The sequence below is a fragment of the Salvelinus sp. IW2-2015 genome, linkage group LG1, assembly GCF_002910315.2.
Source record: "Salvelinus sp. IW2-2015 linkage group LG1, ASM291031v2, whole genome shotgun sequence".
NCBI lineage: Eukaryota > Metazoa > Chordata > Actinopteri > Salmoniformes > Salmonidae > Salvelinus > Salvelinus sp. IW2-2015.
This window is the reverse complement of record NC_036838.1, coordinates 9448288-9470015: the sequence shown is the minus strand read 5'-3', so window position 1 is coordinate 9470015 and position 21728 is coordinate 9448288. Positions and strand designations below refer to the sequence as shown.

Genomic DNA, 21728 nt, shown 5'->3' with positions numbered 1-21728 from the left:
ACAACATTAGTGCCATTACATTCACTTCCTGACTCATTTTCCGCTCATATAAATTTGGCGGGACGCCGAATTGTGACGTATAGCCTGGGCTACATGCTCCGTACTGTGCAGAAGTTTTTGCCATATGAATGTGGATGTAAATTACAAAAGTAAATTAAGAATATTGTCGCACATTCCGTTTTTAAAGACACGGTAAGAACGCACTGTATGCCTGCTCAGATCTTCAATGCAACAGTTGTTTATTTAGGCTCTGAAAACGAAAGCAAACAACTAATTTCAGTGTGCCTTTTTGATTTAACAATATAAATACAGAACTCCCTTGGATTTTGTCTTCACATTTTTTTTTTTATAATCATGATGTTTTCATCTATTGGAATCATAGTGAATTGCGCTGTTCTTCAGCAGTGGGGATTCCCCGACATTGTAGTGATGCAAAGAGTGCATAATTCCGTCGCGTCTTTTTGTCTTTCTCAATATAACGTCAATTAATAGCCTACTCGTACTGTTAATGTAATACAACATAATCCATGTTTATCTTAATTGTCCATTGTCTCATTAAGGATTTGTCACGCACCCTTAGCATGGGCTGCGAGGGGGTAGAATCGCTGGTTTCACCAGCACTAAGGCACTAGGCTAGGGGAATTTCTGAAAGGAAGATTCTGATGAGACAATGCACCGACCACCCACGGTCCTTCTTGGGTGCTTATTGAGAATCATAGGAATATTTGCTTGATTTAATATTAAACATGTTAGATACCTGCACCAGAGTTGGCTAGATGGAAATGAATGGCTTTCTGAACATCCCGACAAGCATGGCTGTAGCCAGGGTCTGAGTTTTAGTGAGGTCTAGAAACCTCTCTCCCCCTTCCCATTTCAATAAATGTTAAGACAGGTTAAGCTCATTTACTGCATTTCTATACTATTTAAAAACACAAAAATGCTATTTGGAGAACCCCAAAAAGAATACAAAACACCCCAGCCGCCATTATCACATTGTTTGCTGTAGCTTCATTCACATCAGTCGATCTACAAACATAGCCACTACACCTTAACTCACATCAACTCAGCATCGGAAATTCAAAACTATACATTTATATGTACAGAGGGATCTGTTGGCAGAAAATGTATTTTATTAACAAAAGGTCAACAAATAAGTTTGCTTTACAGATTTGCTGTAGTTTTACAGCCAATTTCCTGCAAGTCTACACATTTTGGCATGACTTATGCCATGCTTATATGATGCGTTAGAGTGAGTACCAGAATTAATGAGCGCCCCTTGTAGGTCAGAACCCCTGGGCACATGCTTTGCGTTCCGGGTCGGTAATTCAGCCATGAAAGTTCAGCTGGCTAGACTAACAACTAATTTACCAATCTATGTTTAACTGTCATGTTCTAATTGAGTGACTGTCAGTCAGTGACAATGTATTTATTTGTATTCAAAAGAATGACAGCGGTCCAGACCTCTGTGTACTCAAATGTAGCCACGGCTACAAGTCCATGTGAATAAACTCCATAAAAAGATAGGTTTGTTTTAAAATGTGGGGATTTTACTTATAACCCCCTCCCCCTATTTACTAAACACTTTCATGCACAAATGTTTGGCCTACATCTCATTATGGAGTGCTTTGAATGGGATTTTCTGAATGTCAGTCATGCAGGTATGTAGTCAATTGCAGGACTCCTGGAATAGGACCTTTTAATGTTAACAGACTCTTTGTAGATGTACATTTGCACAGGTCTACAAACTGTCCAACATCTACCACACACCTGTCAGTCTACAGGTTGCCATGGCAACAACGGAGAGTGACCCGAGTGGATCCGGAGGAATCTCCAGGCAGAATTCGGGAGTGGGGGGACAATGGGAATCGGACTTGACTGCGGTGCAGCACAGTTTGAAGTTTGTGAAGAACCTGGAAGAGCACTATGTTTGTCCCACCTGTAAAGGAGTAGTTCTCAACCCACACCAAACCGGCTGCGGACACATCTTCTGCTACCGCTGCATCCAAGGGCTCCTGTAAGAACAGTTGTGATAACAAAACAGCCATTTACTGCGTGTTATGTTTTCATTAATACGGGGGTGTTTGTTTGGGGGGGGGGGGGGTATGACTTTGGGTCAATTCCACTTCAATTCCAGTCAATCTAGGAGTTGAAACGAAATTCTATTTGTTATTTGAAAATGGTCCTTTCTCCTCTGAAGATTGTATTACTGTTTTTTAAGTTAATTTCCCAGAGCTGACTGAAATCGAACTGGAATCAGCCCTATGACAAATGACCAGCCCTCAATTGTGCAAATCTAACTGGTCTGATGTCAGACCAGCACAACTTAAAGTAGAATTTCAGGATTTTATCATTTGAAGTGGTCTCGTGTGGCTCAGTTGGTAGAGCATAGCACTTCCAATGCGAGGGCTGTGGATTCAATTCCCATGGGGAACCAGTATGAAAATGTATGCAGTCGCTCTGGATAACAGTGTCTGCTAAATTACTTAAATGTAAGGTAGGTGGTTCCTCGCCCTGAAATTAGTCCATGGTCCAGGATAAATGAATCCATGGTTTGGTTCTTCTTTAAACAGCTACTGCAAACTTCAGCTAACTTTAGCCACCATGAGATTGGAAATGGAAACTGAGCGTTTTTTTTTTTTTGTTGCCACATCACCATCAACATCAAACCAAATATGGAGTTGATTTGTAGTTGATTCAGCCTTTAAATATCTATATATTTTAAATGCTCAAGTTAGCTGAAGTTTGCAGTGGCAGTTTGATCTGCACTCGGGGCAGGGGTATAGAAGAAGCCCATGCAGTCCATGTCCAGGCAGTCGCACATGTCCTTGCCCAGGCAAGCATCCAGCTTTTGTACACTTTGGTCTTCGCCCCCATGGTTGATTTGATTAGGATCTATTTTAGCCCACCATGGGCTAGTCTTCCAAGAGTCCTTAAAGCTACAATATGTAACTTTATGCGCAATCTGACCAAATTCACATAGAAATGTGAGATATAGATCTGTCATCCTCATTGAAAGAAAGTCTAAGTAGCGGTAGATCTGTTATAAGTTTTGTTTCTGCACCTTTTACTTTCGGTTTTGTAGACCAGCAAACAGCTGAATATACAATATTGTTGGTTATTAAAAAGATAATTCACCGAGTTTTACATGGTACAATGATTCTCTACGCTATACATTGCTTATTTTGTCAAACTGAAATTAGGCGAACTATTAGAGAAATTAGGTGAACTATTAGAACCAGGAAATGTAAAACATACAGAAATTTGGAAAAACTACAAAAGCAAAGTTAAAAACAAACAGATCCACATTCCTATTACGAGTTACACCTGCCAAGAGGCATGTGTACATATTATCATTTAAATACAACTTTACATATTACAATAATCTCTTACCCATTCTAATTGTTCAAGAGGCTTTGTGAGTTAATGAAGTTGTACAATTCTGAATGTACTCTTTTAGCCCATTGAGCTAAAGGGCTGTTAGTTGATACTGTAGGTAGCATATGTCAGCAGTCAAATTGAAATGTGATGCTCTCTTTTGTGCAGGGAAAACTCCCCAGCCACCACCTCGGCCTGTCCTTTGGACAGAGGTTTGATCAAATCTGATGAGGTGAGATTAAGAAACCGTCGGGTTCATTTGGGAAGTAAAAAGCGAAATATACGAAGAAATACTTTAGGCGTACTTTATTCAGAATTACTTTTGCAGAGTACATTTTTCCTGCTAACACAACTGATGTCTACAATGTATTTTCATTGGTACACAAAAATATTTTGGGGGTTTTACTTATCATGAAACTTTAAGACACCAAACCTACTTCATGTGTAAGACAAGAACGACTGTATTGAAATTCCGACAGAAATCAAACATGAATCATGAGCTTCTTGAAATGTAAAACAATGATACACAATAGTTGCCGTTTCCTGCAGGTTTTCCAAGACAATTGCTGCAAAAGGGAGATATCAAATTTAGAAGTCTACTGCACAAACTCCCCCAACTGCTCCCACAGAATGACATTATGTCGGTTGCAGGTAAATCCCACAAGACACCACAAGTATCCAATGTTACCCATTGCTGTAGTAAATACAAGAGAAACGACAGCTAAAACAGGACTGCAAAGTAATTCATTAACAAATGCTCAGACAGCAACGTGATCAAACATTTGATACATGACAGGCTCTCTCCCCTTCCCTCTCTTTCTCAGGAGCATCTACAGGCATGTCCGTTTGAGTCGTTGCAGTGTTCCAATGTAGGCTGCAGTGAGATCTTGCAACGCAAGGATTTGCAGGAGCACCTCAGAATCAGCTGCTCCTATCGTATGGAGCGCTGTCACTACTGCAAGCATCCTTACACATGCTGCCAACTCGAGGTGAATGCCAGAGAAATTGACTGTTTTATAACATAGTCTGTTTAAATTTGATCTTAAATTTGTTTACTCTTGCAAAGGTCAGGGTTTAAGTTTTATGATATGAGGACTTTCGATTTGCCATTGTGCCCGGCGGTTTATTTGGGATCTTCTAAAATGGTTGAACTGTCCTCAGGCTCAACATAGTATTTTTACTCTGTTACCAAAAACACAACTAGCCTACTGATTTTGCTGCACCCCCTATGTCTAGGGGTTTTAGGCCTAGTTAGGTGGTGTGTAACCTGATTTAAGATGTGCATATACAGTATGTGAGAAATCACTGTATTCACCTAGGTGTTGAATGCATGTACCCAGGACACTGCTACATTAACTTAGGTCTAACGCCAGCTCCGGATTGACCTCTTGGTCAGCCAGTCCAAGCAATTATTATTTGTTCAGATGGTGACAAAATAAATATGTACAAAAACCAAACCACAAACAAACAAAATGGTGGCCGAGGGGCTTCTGGCCTCCTCTCTTTCTCTCTGAGTGACAATCACTTTAATTGGCTGCACCTGATGTGCTTATCAAGGCTTAGCTCACCATCTAGACCCGGTTGCTGCCACCTGGGAATGGAGTGTGGAAGTGTATCCTGGAAATGTGTTTCCTAACTCTGTGCTAACTCTATGCTACACCCCATATCACAAGTCATATTAAGGAAGTGGATTGTCCTTCAACTGTGTTCCCCCTCTAACCCTTGTACTACATTTAGCCAAAGATAATTTTTTACATAGTCTGGGTATTACATACAGTAATTCTCCCAACAGGTGGCGCAATTGACTTGAATAGATGTTTGAATTCCTCGCCCTTACTGCAGGTTCTTAACAGTTCACACAACTACAATAAGTGCCTTTGACAACACTTGAATGAAGCTCTTTTCAGTCTATTATGATATGATACTGTAAGTCTTAAAGAAGGACAATCCTCCTTAATAATCACTTATTATTTCTGTTCGGACACCACCAGGAACATGAGAGGTATACATGCCCAGAGGTTGAAATCAAGTGTCCCAACAAATGCTCGCAGATGATTAAAAGATGCATGGTAAATATTCAGATATTACCAAAATATTAGTTTTATTTGCTAAATGTATTGTTTGAAGATACTGATTTATTGTTTGAAGAAAGATGTTCTATATTCCTTGACATTTTGCAACAACCACATACACTGATTGTACAAAACATTAAAAACACCTGCTCTTTCCATGACAGACTGACCAGGTGAATCCAGGTGAAAGCTATGATCCTTTATTGATATCACTTGTTAAATCCACTTCAATCAGTGTAGATGAAAGCGAGGAGACAGGTTAAAGAAGGATTTTTAAGACATGGATTGTGTATGTGTGCCATTCAGATGGTGAATGGGCAAGACAAAATATTTAAGTGCCTTTGAACGGGGTATGGTAGTAGGTGCCATGCACACCGGTTTGAGTGTGTCAAGAACTGCACTGCTGCTGGGTTTTTCACGCTCAACAGTTTGTGTGTATCAAGAATGGTCCACCACCCAAAGGACATCCAGCCAACCTGACACAACTGTGGGAAGCATTGGAGTCAGCATAGGCCAGCATCCCTGTGGAACACGTTCAACACCATGTGGAGCCCCGACGAATTGAGTGCAAAAGTTGCACCCCGCAAATCAACATTAGAATGTTTTGTACACTCAGTGTATAATACACTGCACAGGAGTTTGTAAAACTGTATGAGTGTGTAGAACTAATTTGGTTCCTGTTTCTACCTCTCACCCAATCTCCCTTCTCTCATGTATCCTTCTCTGTCTGACTTCTCTTCTCCCCTCTCTCCTTTTCACCTTTTTATACTCTCCCCTCACTTTCCCTCTCTGACAAACACCTCTTTGCTTGTAATGTACTCTCTCTCTATCACACAGCTTGAAGACCATGCTGACCAGTGTCCTGAGGTGCAGACGGACTGTGTTTATAAGAAATATGGCTGCTCTGTCCGGGTTGGTGGACATATTCTCCCATTCTCTGTGCTTTGGAATCCAATTCTACACCCAAGGAAATCTAGTGTTAGTCAGACAATCTCAAAGTCCTTATGCGACCCTCTTGGATGGGTAGTGGCTGACACAGATGCCATGTGGTGATAAAACAATGGCTTTGTAACAATTTACTACAATAAGAACTGTCTATACGGTCTCAAGAATGTCTGTATGAACAAAAATATAAACGCAACATCAACAATTTGAATGATTTTACTGAGTTACAGTTCGTATAAGGAAATCAATCAATTGAAATAAATGAATTAGGCCCTAATCTAAGGATTTCACATGGGTGGGCATGGGAGGTCATAGGCCCACACACTTGGGAGCCAGGCCCAGCCAATCAGAATGTTTATCCCCACAAAATGGCTTTATTACAGACAGAAATATTCCTCAGTTCCATCAGCTGTCCGGGTGGCTGGTCTCAGACAATCCCGCATGTAAAGAAGCTGGATGTGGAGGTCCTGTGCTGGCGTGGTTACACATGGTCTGAGGTTGTGAGGCCGATTGGACATACTGCCAAATTCTCTAAAACAATGTTGGAGGTGGCTTATGGTTGAGAAATTAACATTAAATTCTCTGGCAATAGTTCTGTTGGACATTCCTGCAGTCAGCATGCCAATTGCACGCTCCCTCAAAACTTGAGACATCTGTGGCATTGTGTTGTGACAAAACTGCACATTTTAGAGTGGCATTTTTATTGTCCCCAGCACAAGGTGCACCTGTGTAATGATCATGCTGTTTAATCAACTTCTTGATATGCCACACCTGAATGGAGATGGATAGATTATTTTGGCAAAGGAGAAATGCTCACTAACAGGGATGTAAATACATTTTTACACAACATTTGAGAGAAATAAGCTTTTTGTGCAGATGGAACATTTCTGGGATCTTTTATTTCAGCTCATGAAACATGAGACCAACACTTTACATGTTGCGTTTATATTTTTGTTCAGTAATAGTAATGGGTGTTTATATGAACTAGTCCTATACATTACAACCAAAAGACACAGATATTAATTTGTCTTGGTTCAACAACAGCCTTACCCATCGGGTAATGTCAAAACAGTATGTATAATGAGTGTTATAATTTGTATGTCATTGTTTGGCATGTCATTCTTAAACATGTCTAGACATGATATGCAGTTCTATTGCCATACAACTAATTGTTATTTCTCTCTGTGTGGACAGGAGAGGAGAGCCCAAGTTCAAGTTCACGAGGAAACCGCTCTCAATCACCACATCCTCCTGGTTCTGGGGAGCAACACCAAGCTGGAGACACAGGTAGGACCAATCACTACCCAGAACTTTTCTGTTTATGGACCAGGGTGCATTCAGAATGAAGAAAGCTTCGCAAATGTTTAGTTGGTGCTGTTTTGAACGAGCAAGTTAATAACAGTCATCAGAAGGACAATGCATGGTCACAAAACATTCAAAAGGGCCAAATCCTAACTTGAGGTTTGCAAACGGAACACACACTTATGTCCTTCCCTTTGGAGACTTGCGCCAAACATGAGTTTCCTGCACACATCTCAAGTTAGGATTCAGCCCTTATAGTGCCTAGATCAGTGTGCCAAAGGGCAAGTTGTACCTAGAGCCAGTGCGGTGGCAACGGTTGAACTTTGACCATTCCTCTGATCTGCCAGATGGAAATCCTCCAGCAGGAGGTGCTGCTGAGGCACAAGGAGCTCCAGGAGAGGAGCCACCAGGTCAGCGGTCTGGAGGAGGTGGTCCGCCCGCTGGCCCAGCAGGTCAGCCGATGTGACAGCACCCTGTCTGCAGTACAGGTAAGAAGCAGTACTATAGCATGTAACCAATACAACACCCAGAGGTCTGGCTGGTCTAGCGGTAATGCTGCAGAATCCAGCATGTCTCCAGTGTAGGTTTGAATCTGGCCTACTGCCCTTTGACACAACCTCTCTCCATCTTTCCCCATCTTCTCTCTGTTCAATAAAATCTAAAAAGACTTAAAAAATATTTATGGAACACTGCAAGTAAGAAACACTGCTGTTAATGTATATGAAACCAAAGCAGAAATAATTAATTCACACAACATTGCACTTAATAGAATCCATTGGTCATAGGAATCAAAACGTTAAGATTCTCATAAGAGGAGAGACTACCTTGATTGTGTTTATTAAGGCATGCAACAGAAAACATTTTAAAACATTAAACATTCTGTTTGGTGCCTAATGATTATGAACGCTACCCTGGTAAATAGTAGTACTGCAAATAAAGTGTTATGGTTTTCTGGACGTCCCTGTACAGAGGTCTCTGGAGGACCAGAGGGACCACATCTCCAGCGTCCAGCTCCAGCTTGAGGAGCTGTCCAGTGTGTTTGGCCCTGGTGTGGCCCGGGAGGAACTGGGCCAAATCAGAGCGTCCCTGGATGCCCTCAGACAGCAGGTGTCCGTCACAGAGGGGCTCAAAGACCACCTGGGTGAGTGGAGGGGGTCCTAAATGGTCTGAGTGAACTAAAGGTGGATTGGAGATCATTATAATGGTTTCCACCGACAGTAAGCCCATGACGTGTGAAAAGTGGGTCTTGGGAAATGTAACTGCCACTGGGTTATTTGAATTATGGTAAAACTGCCTCTGTCTTTGGCAGCATATTCCACAGAATTCAAGTAACTCAGTAGTTACCAATCCCGGGTTACTGGAAAGATGCTAGACTTTTAGGGCAATAAGCTAAAGTCTCCCAAGGCTTGTAACAGATTATGGAAAGACTCAAGACTGTGTTAGGCCAATGATCTTAAGTCTCTAAGGCTTGCAAGCGATTATGAGCAAATAATTAACATTGTACTGACATTTACAATCACCAGTAGATTAATTAAAGTATAAAAAATTCCATCGCCCATCTTTCCCCCCAGGGGAGTTGAAGGAGACCTACATGCGCCACTCACGCCTCCTCAGCATCCACACGGCGCAGCTGGAGTGCAACGAGGAGCACTTCAGAGAGCTCGAGTCCACCTCATACGACGGCAAGCTCATCTGGAAGCTCCGCGACTACCGCAAGAGGAAGGAGGCCGGGGCACGAGGCCAGGGACCGTGCCTGAGCAGCGCGCCCTTCCACACGGGCCGCAGCGGCTACAAAATGGCCGCCAGGGCCTACCTGAACGGCGACGGGGCAGGCCGGGACACCCACCTGTCTCTTTACGTGGTCCTCATGAGGGGCGACTTCGACCCCCTCCTGCCCTGGCCCTTCAGACAGCCGGTGTCATTGTCAGTGCTGGATCAGAGCGGCACCAACAACCACCTAACTATGAGTTTCAAACCCGACCCGGAAAACACTAGCTTCCACCGGCCCGGCTCGGCCGCTGCAACCGCCAGCGCCCCCACCAACGTGGCCTCTGGTTTCCAGTGCTTTGCCTCGCATGCCCAGCTGGAGACGCCCAAGAACGCCATCTACGTGAGAGACGATACGCTCTTTGTTAAGGTCAAGGTGGACACGAGCGGTTTGGAGGACTTGTAGAGGGGCCTTAAAGAACTGGTTTGAGATCATTTCAAAAACAGCTAATGTTACAAAGCTCAGTGCAGGCCAATGCCTCAGCTGTACTCCACATTTAGCAAAGTAAGCTTGCAGAAATGGTGTCAGCAAGTCCATGCATTTTTCTCCCAGATACTTAAATGATAAAGCAATACAGAAATTGCAGTGAAGTATTTACATTTTGTATTTCTTTAGCCTTGTCTGGAGACTGCTTGTATGTGCTCACTGAGGATTCAACTGTTAATGCTGCCCACAGATATTATATTGAATCATATTTTTGGATTAAAGTCCTACAATCAGAGAGCACGCAATCTATTAATCGTTAATTAATGACAACTCAGGGATTTTAATGGACAGCTGTTAAAAAGTTATTAATGTAATTAACATACACTTTATAATACCTTTACTGAATAAGCCAATATACAGTACATGTTGAACGTTTATTTAAATTCTTAGAAATGTAGAAATGTGAAAAGTAAAAAAATATATGCTTATTCCTGAAAGTTATTATAAAGTGTTACCATTGATGAATAAATTGTTACAAGCGTTTTTCCTTACATTTTGTGGTACATGCATAACAACAATTATGTGCATCACATGTCATATCCAGTCAGTAAATATGTAGACTGTGGTTGTGGGATAACATTACTTTTTGGTGGGGATCAATCTTTAGCAACATTTTCCTACGTACTGTATCTTACGACTGTACTGTATGTGTTAACGGTAAAGCAACATTATGTGAGCTTTCGTGTAAAAACATAATGGGATACCAATGCATAACAAAGGATACATCAGATACAGGTATGCATTATACATTTCTATGGGAATGCTGTGGTCTTTTGGGTAAATACTGAAATACCAAGACTGGGATTCAATCCGAGGCACGTTATAGAGCAGCGCACTAAGCGAAAGAAATGAATGTGATCTATGCGAAAGAAATTGCCTTTAAATGGTGCATTGCCGGCTGTCTAATGTGCTGCTCCATTATGGAATCCCAGCCTTAAAAATAAGGGAAGAGTAACAACACACATTAATGGGCCACAACCCTATTTATGAATCCATGGTGCTAGTTTATTCAAAAAGGTGACACGTTTCGACCGTAGTCTTGTCAAAATGACACTTTCTTTTCGCAGCCATGTCATTCTGTCTGACTACAGAAACAAGTTCTACTTTAAAGAAGGCAAATATATAAACATGTATGTAAACCCCTTACATCTCATACAGAAAGTTCAGTACAGCAGATTGGAACATTTGGGGAAAAATTATAAGACTATCTTTCAACCGGTGCTGGAAGTCAAAGTAAATGTTTAGTAAAAAGTACAAGTAGACATGGCACACAGATCTTGTGGTTGAATAAAACAAAATGTTGAACTATCAACATATACCTAATGAAACCTCAAAAAGGGGCAATCTGCAGTTGCTACATCCAATTTGGAATGATATTGTAAGTGATATTTACCTGTTGATTCTTGAAGAATATTACTTATAAATGCCATGAGCTTATAGTTAAACTGTCGTACCCCATCAGAACCCAAAATATAAGCTTGTATATGGGTTCTGATTGGGTACAACAGTTTATCCAAGCTCATGGCATTTATACGTTATATTCTTCAAGAATCAACATGTATATATATCACTAATATAGAAGTCCTCCAATGTTTTGTTATCTTGGATGAGCCGTCCTTGCATCCATAGCTCTGTCTATGAATTTGAGTGGTTACATTTCTCCAGGCCCAGAGGACACTGCTTTGTTATTGTTTCAGCTGTGGATTTCCCCTTTAAAGGGATAGTTAACTAACTTTTTAGCATTTGTGACCCAACACCAATACAAGGCAATATCCCGTATATTAGCATCTTAAAGTATAACTTAATTGATCTACATTAGGAATTTCAGACACTTTAGGATGATTTGGACATGAAACGTGAACAATTATTAAACTACAACAATATTTGAAATGTAACAGGGCAGACATCTTATACAGAACAATAATAGTTTGGGTTGGTTTAGAGAAAAGTCGTATAAGCCTTTTGAAATCTACAATTTAATACATAAATACACATGCCTTTCTGAGTTTTACACTATTGGAGCAGATACACCTGTGAATATCAGAGAGGATTGGATCGATACACCCACCAACACGCGCACATACCTCACTGATATGATTTTACTGTCACAGACACCTCTGATGGGCAGATCTGTATATCACGGTTGCAGGCGTCTTTTATCTTCCAAACAGAGATGTATGGGTAGACCGTCTCAGTAAACCTATGTTTATGAGTGTAGATGTGTGTATTGTCTTTGGGGTCATAGAAAGCCACTTCCCCCCTGTCGTAGTTCAGCTGAACTCTGATCCTCTGGGGTATCCTCTTCAGAGTGAGGGCTTTACCAATTCCATTTGTATACTTGCGCCCCCTTTTCAGTATAGCCCAGATTCCGTATTCTGGTGACGCAAGAAGATTTTCTCCCTTCCGATTGACGGACTCTGCAGCCACGCCTAAATTCCACTCAGGTTGGTCGCCCACCTCCACCTCCCAGCTATGCTCTGAACCCTTCACAAAGCCTGCGGAGCCAATGACCTTTGCCCACCGTGTGAACCGCTCTGGGTTGTCCGGAGTCTGCTGCTTCTCTATGGCTGTGTGTCGCACGCTGGTGAGGTCATCAGACAAAGTCATAGTAGAGGGAGCCGTGTTGGGGTCCAAAATGATGGGCGAGTGTTTGACTATCGCCTGCATCTGCTCCCAGACTTGGAACTGCAGGTTTCCCAGGTGTTTGGCGATGTCGATCAGCGCTCCGGAGACGAGCTGTGGATCCGTATGTTCAAGTTGGGCTCTGGCTCTGCTCTGGGTGCGTTTGTAACTCACAAGGAATTTTTCACTGCCTTTCTTCAAGTCCTCTTTCACAGCCTCAATGGCATCTGTGAGAGAGGAGATCTGCTCATCAATGCTCTCCATGCCTCTCTCAATTAACATTCCCTTTTCCTTCTCCTCCTCCCTCAGAGCAGCCAGTCTGGCCTCCTCTTCCTCTCTCAGGAACTGGTGGAGCTTCTCAAACTCTTCCCTGATCCGCCTCGTTGTGTCCACCTGCTGATCCTTGGTGTGCTGAGTCATGCTATCGTAGCTCTCTCGGGCGTTTTCACATTTCTCCAGCTTTTCCTCCAGATGTGTTAAGTCAGATCTCAGGTTGTCCTTCAGCACACTCACCGATTCCCCCTCTTCCATTCTTTTGTTCTGTGCTGGTTCCTCTTCTGGAAGATCTCTCTTTAAAGACATAGCAAGGTTGTTAAAGTCCATGTTGCTTAGGATCATGTTTGTGACGTTCACAGCTCCCTCCTCGCAGTAGGTCTCCACCATCCTATCCACAGTGGCATGCCTTGTGACATTCTCCAGGTGAGCCTTTGAAATGTTAGGAAAACCTTTCAGATTGCTATTGCTCAGCTCCCAGTTAAATCTATCCAGCTCTCTTTTGTCCAGTTTCTCCAGAACGTCCAGCAACAACTCAGAGACAGATGCTGCCATTGTAGAACGCTAGATACACTGCACTAGGTAGTGAAACGTACAACTTTGTTTAACTTTCACGTTTACCAGCTGCCCTTGGAAGTCACAGTTTTGGATGTTCTCTCTTAATAATCACTTTGTTTCTACCAATAATTCCTGTGTTGCTTTTTCAGTCAGATGGAGAGAGTGAAGATTACAAGCAGCCCTAAACAAATTTCACAGAGTTTTAGGAGGGGGGGTTTTTACGTTTTTTTTTCTGGGTGTTGACAGGAAACCGTTAGAATGTGTGTGTGTGAACTGTATGATAGGTCTGTCAAACTCCCTACTGTTGGCTGATTTCCCAGAAGCAGCTGACCTTGCCATTGTGCACATCCACTGTAGTCTTTGCGGTTGCGTACACACACGTACATGTTCACAGACCTCATGCATTTCTTGTAAATCGTCTGACTTCTTTTCAGACGTTATAACAAAGTATATGGACAAAAGGTATAACAAATGTAAATAAGGGGGGGATCTGTAAGAGACTGTATTTAGCGACATCCAATCCGTTTCTGCTATACTGTCTCGTAGCTTTCCATTGTTGTGATTATAAAGACATGATGTTAAGTATTTCGCAAGAGCTCATATCATCTGTGCAGAATTTACAATAAACCAATGGGTCTCATATCTACTTGTAGCATCCTGACATTGTGGGTAGTCTGGGTTAGTTAGTGGAAAGATGGGAACAGTGGTACACCAGGTGTCCTTGGAAGTGCTAGTATAAGTACTGTGTCAGGGGTTAGTTGGTGTCACCTGGGGGACAATATAAGATACTCTAGGAATGTTCTCCATGTGTTATTATAGTCATTTAGTGGTTCATTAATTTAAAAAGGTACATCTCTCCAGGTACATCTCAAACAGACTGTGGATTTCTTATGCTCCTCACGAACTAACGATCAGAAAATAAAATAATATGAATTACATTGTCTTTTCCACTTCTACAGAATAACATTTTTTGGCAAGTCATTGAAATAAATAAGTTAATTTATAGAGACCAAGAGAGCACAGGAATTCTACTTTGCGGAGATAAGGACTGAGATCTCCATTCAACAACAAACAGCAAGTAAAACCGGGATTAAATCCAAGGTGCGTTGTAGAGCAGTGCACTGGACATTCGACAAAGCGCATTTTAAAGGCATTTTCCCCGACATTCACAGATATCGCATTCGAATCATGGTTGAATTGCAGTGGCATGTGCGTAGCTTCGTAATTATCGGACTGATTACTGCTGGAATCCTTGTAGCGAAACAGAAAGTAAACTGGCGAGACTTCTGGGTGGTTGTATTTTTTAATGTTTTTATTTAACTAGGCAAGTCAGTCAATAACAAATTCTTATTTTCAATGACGGCATAGGAACAGTGGGTTGACTGCCTTGTTCAGGGGCAGAACTACAGATTTTTACCTTGTCAGCTCGGGATTCAATCTTGCAATCTTTCGGTTACTCTACCTTTCGGTTACTAGTCCGATGCTCTAACCAGTAGGCTACCTGCCGACCCAGGTTAGCATTTGCGTCCCTCGCGTTTGCAACAATGAAAAACTGTTGTTACACATCATCCATGTTTTTTTGCTTATATTGAACTGTTTATCAATGATGAAACATAATGCAAGTCATTTATAGCGCAAAATCCATATTTTGTAGGCCACGGCTGCAGATCCGAAGGTAAGCACCCTGTCCCGCCCCTGTCAGCTCCCCTGGAAACCTCTTCCCCTGAGCTGAAGATCCAAATCACGTTCTGGTCATGTGTTTCTTTACATTTACTTTACACACCAATTTCTGTGGTCACCCTCCCCTTACATTTCTCGAAGGGAGGGTGACCTGTGAAATGTCAATGCGGCATCTGGATGCCAACCATTTGATCTCAATCAATTTCATGGGAAGACACATTAGATCTTCTTGAATTATGTACAGTGTTGTTTCGAAGTACAGTGTTTTATTTGAATTATGTACAGGGAGCGAATTTTAGAGCAGATGGTGTTTTGACTAGTGGCGCGCTGTTGAGTTTTGACCACATGGGAGAAAAATGCTACCATTCTCACAATCATCATAAAATCTCATAAGAAATGAGGTGGTGTTTTTTGTCTTACAGTAACGTTATACCATACTATTATATTCGGTTCTGTTATATATAATACTATGATTATGTGATCTTGCTGACACAGATTCAGCCTTGATTTAACTTAAACAAGCATCATTCTCCATTTATCACAGACATTTGCCAAAGTAGCCTTTTCTTCTGGGCTACTAAACGAGTAAAGCAGAGACTGTGCGTAAAGGAGAGAATCCCACACAAGCGCAGAAGCTTTGGATTTAGTTGGTTATAGAAAATGGTTATAGAGAATTCGGTTCTGCAGCCACTCTGTATTTTGAAACTTCTCTTAATGGTCTCAAGGGTACAATCCTTGATTCTGTTTCATTTTTTTGTCCCCAGCTAAATGGCAGCTCTGCTTTTTGGTTTGCTAAAAAGCTGAAGGACGTGGCTGGAGAAATGTAATAAGTGGGTAACATTCATTGAAATGACCATTGAACAGCTGTACATATTGCAGATTTCACCTTTAAAAAAATGATTGACACTTTCTTTAGAAATATATGAAATGTACCAGTGATCAGTTGTATGAACACCCATCCAACAGCCTCCACATGCTAGCAGTGCTAATTTACATTAAGTTATAAAAAGACCGACATTGTTAGGGCCACGCAACATGAACCGACGACCATCGCACCACTTTGTAAAGACGAGCGTGTCAGGTGGGACTTGGACAGTCAAAACTTGGGATGACGAGACTACACTGCTATTCTTAGCTCTTTTGTTCAGTGTTGAGAGAATAGTTGGGACCCTACTATCACCTCCACTACCACCCTGAGCCCAGGCCAGGTACTCCAGGCTGCCAGCCACCAAAGTAGTTCTCATTGTTACGAGATGTGGAAGATCAAACGTAAGTGGCGCCACCATTTTCTGGCATGCATGCATGCTCTTTCACATTCAGTCAAAACGAAAATAACAAAATGACTGCATATGGCAAGTTGTTTTTCCCTACACACACAGGCTACAGTTCAGCATGGCTGAGAGACATTTCCAGCCAGGCAACTAATAGAACTTGGCACCATTAGGCACTGAATGGAACGCAATGGACTGAAACAGGGAGGGATTTCCTGGCCTTGCCCCCTCCAAAAAAATGCTCATTAGGTTTCCATTACAAAATTGTGTTAAAACATTTTCTGTTGTGTGCCCTCTTGAAACCAACCAAGGGTCAGCGTCAATTTCGTTTGGAGTCCATTTAAAATATGAACTGAATTAGAATTGAATTCATGAACTGAAAATCCACCAGGAAAATCCCAATATACTGTATGTTGTCATTATAAAACACATATTTAAAAAAAATAGAGGACTTTATATCTGTGCCATTAGCAGCATGGGCAGCGCCAGAGGCAACAACCCATAGGAATCCCCACCCAGTTGACTACTTTCAATACTTTAAAATGGCGCTGCCCATGCCACTATGGTGGGGAGTTAAATGCGTCCTCATGCTTCCCAGCCAAAACAGTTCAGAAGTTTGTGCATATATTATGATGACATTTTGTGATGTTTATGTTCGTTTTGGACTTCGGTGAGTGTTTTTCGGCTGTTCGGGCACACAAAATGTTTTCTCGAGGCAAGCCGAAGTCCAAAACGAACATAAACATCACAAAATGTCATCATAATATGCGCACAAGCTCTTCTGAACTGTTTCGGCTGGGAAGCATGCGGACGCCTTTACAGTGCCTTCAGAAAGTGTTCATACCCCTTAACTTACTCCACATTTGGAATACGGTGAACATTTTCACAAGCAAGCTGAAGCTATTACCATATTAAATCTTCTCAGAGAAACACACATGCCAAGAGGTCAATTTGGAAATACACTTCATGACCAAAAGTATGGACACCAGCTCGTCGAACATCTCATTCCAAAATCGTGGGCATAAATATGGAGTTACACCCCCCTTTGCTGCTATAACAGCCTCCACTTTTATGGGAAGGCGTTCCACTAGATGTTGGAACATTGCTGCGGGGACTTGCTTCCATTCAGCCACAAGAGCATTAGTGAGGTCGGACACTGATGTTGGGCGATTAGGCCTGACTCGCAGTCGGCGTTCCAATTCATCCCAAATGTGTTCGATGGTGTTGAGGTCAGGGCTCTGTCCAGGCCAGCCAAGTTCTTCCATACCGATCTCGACAAACCATTTCTGTATGGACCTCGCTTTGTGCACGGGGGCATTGCCATGCTGAAACAGGAAAGGGCTTTCCCCAAACTGTTGTGTTGGGGTAGGTTCCTTGTTCCTTGTCAATCATTTGCTTATTGGTGAAATCAGCAATCAGACAATATCTTTAAGTAAAAAACCTTTATAAATGCAATTGAAGACAGAAGTTGACAATGGGAATAGGAAAGGGTCCAAGTTCCTTTAATATGCTTGTAGTCAACCCCCAGTGATGTAACTGCCTATGTCAACACCTTCTACTCATGAGACCAAGCCCATGCATATACAGTTATACAAACTTGCAGGAGAGAACAATAGTTCCAGTGTTTTCTAAGGGCTCAGTAGTAACTTTCCACTCCCCAAGTTGCTTTATAGTGGTATGTCTGACTTGTCTCTTATCTCTTTCACTCCCCTGCAGGGTTCTGTGTCTATGAATCTCTTTTAGCCTTGAGGGGCTTTCTCACAGACACCCTGTTTTGACTGCAATAACTCACACATCTCTCAGACCGTTTCTTATAAGAAGCAGAGACTAGAAAAGAACTGTGGAACAATATTAAACCTTATAATGTATATACTGTATATATGCTAATCTGTAGTCCAGGACCATATAAATGTAGTGGGGGTGGGGTCTTATAGCCCTTCCCCTTCTAATAATACAACATAAGCATAATCAATTATTATAATACATCAATAATTTGGTGCAGCTCCTATCATGACCCCAAGGTGAACCCCATCAGTTGACACAAAGTTGGAAGCACAGAATCGACTAGAATGTCATTGTATGCTGTAGAGTGAACGTTTTCCTTCACTGGAACTAAGGGGCTTAGCCCGAACCATGAGAAACAGCCCCAGACCATTATTCCTCCTCCATCAAACTTTACAGTTGGCACTATGCATTGGGGCATGTAGCATTCCTTCCTGGCATCCGCCAAACCCAGATTCGTCCGTTAGACTGCCAGATGGTGAAGCGTGAGTCATCTCTCCAGAGAACACGTTTCCACTGCTCCAGAGTCCAATGGTGGCGAGCTTTGCACCACTCCAGCCTTTTGGTCTGGGCCCTCTGCTTCTGTCCTTTGGCTCGGGCCTTCTTCCTCCTTCAGATGTTCTCGGGGCCCTGCTCTCCCTCCCTCCAGTCGCTCATCCATGGCTTCCACTCTGGGAGATGCTTGCAGTGGGAGAAACACGTTTCCACTGCTCCAGAGTCCAATGGTGGCGAGCTTTGCACCACTCCAGCCGGTGCTTGGCATTGAGCATGGTGATCTTAGGCAGCTGCTCGGTTCTTTTTCTTACGTTGCTTCCAAAAGGCATTCTGGAACTCGGTAGTGAGTGTTGCAACCGAGGACAGACGATTTTTACTCGCTGTGTGCTTCAGCACTCGGCGGTCCCGTTCTGTGGGCTTATGTGGCCTACCACTTCGTGGCTGGGCCAATGTTGCTCCTAGACATTTCTACTTCACAATAACAGCACTTACAGTTGAACGGTGCAGCTCTAGCAGGGCAGACATTTTATGAACTGACTTGTTGGTAAGGTGGCACCCTTTGACGGTGCCACGTTGAAAGTCACTGAGCTCTTCAGTAAGGCCATTCTACTGCCAATGTTTTTCATGGAGATTGCATGGCTGTGTGCCCAATTTTATACACCTGTCAGCAACAGGTGTGGCTGAAATAGCCAAATCCACTAATTTGAAGGGGTGTCCACATACATTTGTATATATAGTGTATATACCAGGAAAATAGGAAATTGACATATTTTATACCATAGAACTAATCTTGTTCCCACACACTTCCGCCCAAATGTGCAAACAAATGGTGGATCAACGAGTGTGAAACTTGGCCTTCGTTAGCCAATACAGAAAGACCGGGGAAAACTCCCGGTGCATAGGCGTTGGTTTAATCATCTTAATCAACGAACCAATCATCTACCACAACACCTTCCCCATAACCCTCCCCCATACACTAGCAGAACACAAGCACAGAGCCACGCCTCGTAATCGTGTGATTCACTTTAATTAAATGATGATCATAGAGATGGGAAAGAGGCTTCATCATTGTATCCATGCCATTATGGCGTCTGTGACCGCATGGGCAGCGCCATTGAGCTATCTCCATTTTGAAGTAGTACATTTTCTTCTTCACAACTGGCTAATCCCTCCAGATGGCCCGGTTGGACATGACTCCAACAGGGTCACCAGGAGGGATCAGCCAGTGAAGTTGGAAGTCCCACCCAGTTAAATACATTAAAATGGCAGAAGCCCTCAATGGCGCTGTCCATGCTAAAACTGGCCTTTTGGTCACTAGAGGCCTCTGTCATTCTCTATGATGATGACAAATACTTTACTCAGTAAGGTCACTCCCATGGAATTCTATGGTCACTCCCACTAAGGCCAATTTTGAATCGTTGATGTACCAGGCTTACATATATGCACTGTGTGCAATAACCCGGGGATGAGGTTACCATAGAACTAACTTATTTATGTGGTATTGGTCTGCCTCTGTTTATGTGCAGGCCAATATGGGCCATAGTGTATGCATTTCCATTTATGGGTTGAATTTCTCATGCTAGTTTATGTAGTCTACTGGTATGTTCTAGACAAACGGCCTTCAAGGCCAGTAACATTTCTACTCTATTCTATTGTCCCCTGTCTGACCACATCCTGTCCTCCCAGACCTCGGTCCCTACAGACCCCATGTCCCTGTTCAACCTGAAGAGAGGTTCCCCCGAAGAGGAGTTCCCTACCCTAAAATACAACTACACATGTATGGCGAGAATCCTGACTCCAGAACTGTATGCTCGCCAGTTCAACCGCGCCACCCAGAGCGGGGTCATCTTTGATGATGTCATACGTCCGGGCCTCGAGGAACCAGGTGACGTCAACAGGCATTATGCGATTTATAGGGAACTCTTGTTGCTAGATCATTATGCGCTGAAAACAAAGGAGCCAGGCTCAGTTACATCATAAAAGCCGTCAATAACGATAGCCACCCATTTAACAGAATACTAAAACAATGTCCTAACACCTAGCTTATCTTAACGCCTAGCTTATCTTAACGCCTAGCTTATCTTAACACCCAGCTTATCTTAACACCCAGCTTATCTTAACACCCAGCTTATCTTAACACCGAGCTTATCTTAACACCCAGTTTATCTTAACACCCAAATTATCTTAACACCTAGCTAATCCAAAACAACTGCTGCTGCTTACGCATTACAACGTGTGACTCTAGTGTGCGTTTCTCTGTGTGAGTGTGTACTTACTATAGGTGTGTATACTGTTCCTGTACTGTCCTACAGGGGAGCTTCATGGACCCGTGTCTGTGGGTTGTGTAGCTGGCGACGGCCAGTCTTACATCCTCTTCTGTGACTTCTTTGATCGGGTCATGGTACTGCAGCGTGGCCCTATAAGTGTATCTCCATTTCACATAATAAAAACAACTATTGTTAAAAAAACGTTTTATTATAAGGTTTCTTCATAATCCCAACTATGAACTTTCATGCTTTTATGAAGAAGTTAACATTTGTCACATATCGCTTGGACTACTCACATGATTTCAGTGTGCCACACTTCATAACAGACTTCTACCAAAGATGTGTGATGTGACATGTCATACAAACTGTTGTTAGTTGTTATGTCAAGATCTCAGTAATGTTTATGATAACTTTGTAGGGCATTGTGGCATAACATTCCAATAGTGTTACCCAGTACATCCGTAGCAGATTTGTAAGTTGTTCAATGTGTTTAAATGCATTTATGTCTCTCTCTCTTGTTCGCCCGCTCTCTCTCTGTGTGTGTCAAATACGTACTGTGTGTGTATGTTTGGCTGATTAATGTAATGTGTGTGTGTGTGTTGACTTTGACCGTGATTACGACTTGAGCTGCGAGGTGAGTTTGGTGCGCGATGTGGATAACTTCGGCTTCCCTACACACTGCAGCCGGGGAGAACGTAGATAGCTCCTTATGCTGGCCAAGAAAGGTACTGCATGCTCTGATCTACAGTAACAATATTGCACAAATAGTACATACAGTTCAGGTTTGGTGTCAATTCCAATTTGATTTCAAATTCCAATTAAATTATTGAAT

At 42.5% G+C, this 21728-nt stretch overlaps 2 protein-coding genes and 1 long non-coding RNA gene across 6 annotated transcripts; 2 read left to right on the top strand and 1 right to left on the bottom strand.

Moving 5' to 3' along the window:
- Nucleotides 1-39: 39 nt before the first annotated feature.
- Nucleotides 40-10431, top strand: LOC111960656 (TNF receptor-associated factor 5). 4 transcript variants are annotated; one of them, XM_023982782.3, is made up of 11 exons: nt 40-192; nt 1775-2014; nt 3544-3607; nt 3925-4026; nt 4200-4364; nt 5367-5444; nt 6285-6359; nt 7587-7679; nt 8042-8182; nt 8664-8835; nt 9266-10431. In XM_023982782.3, exons 1-11 carry the CDS (start codon nt 125-127, stop codon nt 9865-9867), a joined length of 1800 nt encoding a protein of 599 aa, XP_023838550.1. In that variant the 5' UTR covers nt 40-124; the 3' UTR covers nt 9868-10431. The 4 variants fall into 4 exon arrangements, with proteins under 4 accessions (XP_023838550.1, XP_023838543.1, XP_023993707.1 ...); XM_023982775.3 differs by having other exon boundaries at nt 1721-2014; XM_023982790.2 differs by having other exon boundaries at nt 109-192; nt 1782-2014.
- An 8-nt stretch (nt 10432-10439) lies between these two features.
- On the bottom strand, nt 10440-13881 carry LOC111960667 (E3 ubiquitin-protein ligase TRIM35-like). Its single transcript, XM_023982801.2, has one exon. It carries the CDS (start codon nt 13396-13398, stop codon nt 12034-12036), a length of 1365 nt encoding a protein of 454 aa, XP_023838569.1. The 5' UTR covers nt 13399-13881; the 3' UTR covers nt 10440-12033.
- Nucleotides 13882-14579: 698 nt separating this feature from the next.
- LOC112067780 (uncharacterized) lies at nt 14580-21728 on the top strand. Its single transcript, XR_002896325.2, has 3 exons — nt 14580-15076; nt 20316-20514; nt 20942-21728. It is a non-coding gene; the product is annotated as an uncharacterized lncRNA (long non-coding RNA).

What these genes read in the sequence shown, in the direction of transcription:
- LOC111960667 (XM_023982801.2), bottom strand. Translation starts at nt 13,398, where the DNA reads ATGGCAGCATCTGTCTCTGAGTTGTTGCTGGACGTTCTGGAGAAACTG.
- LOC111960656 (XM_023982775.3), top strand. Translation starts at nt 125, where the DNA reads ATGAATGTGGATGTAAATTACAAAAGTAAATTAAGAATATTGTCGCAC. An exon ending in TGACATTATGTCGGTTGCAG is followed by an intron (nt 4,027 to 4,199) that starts GTAAATCCCACA and finishes TCTCTTTCTCAG; the next exon opens with GAGCATCTACAGGCATGTCC. An exon ending in ACACATGCTGCCAACTCGAG is followed by an intron (nt 4,365 to 5,366) that starts GTGAATGCCAGA and finishes GGACACCACCAG; the next exon opens with GAACATGAGAGGTATACATG.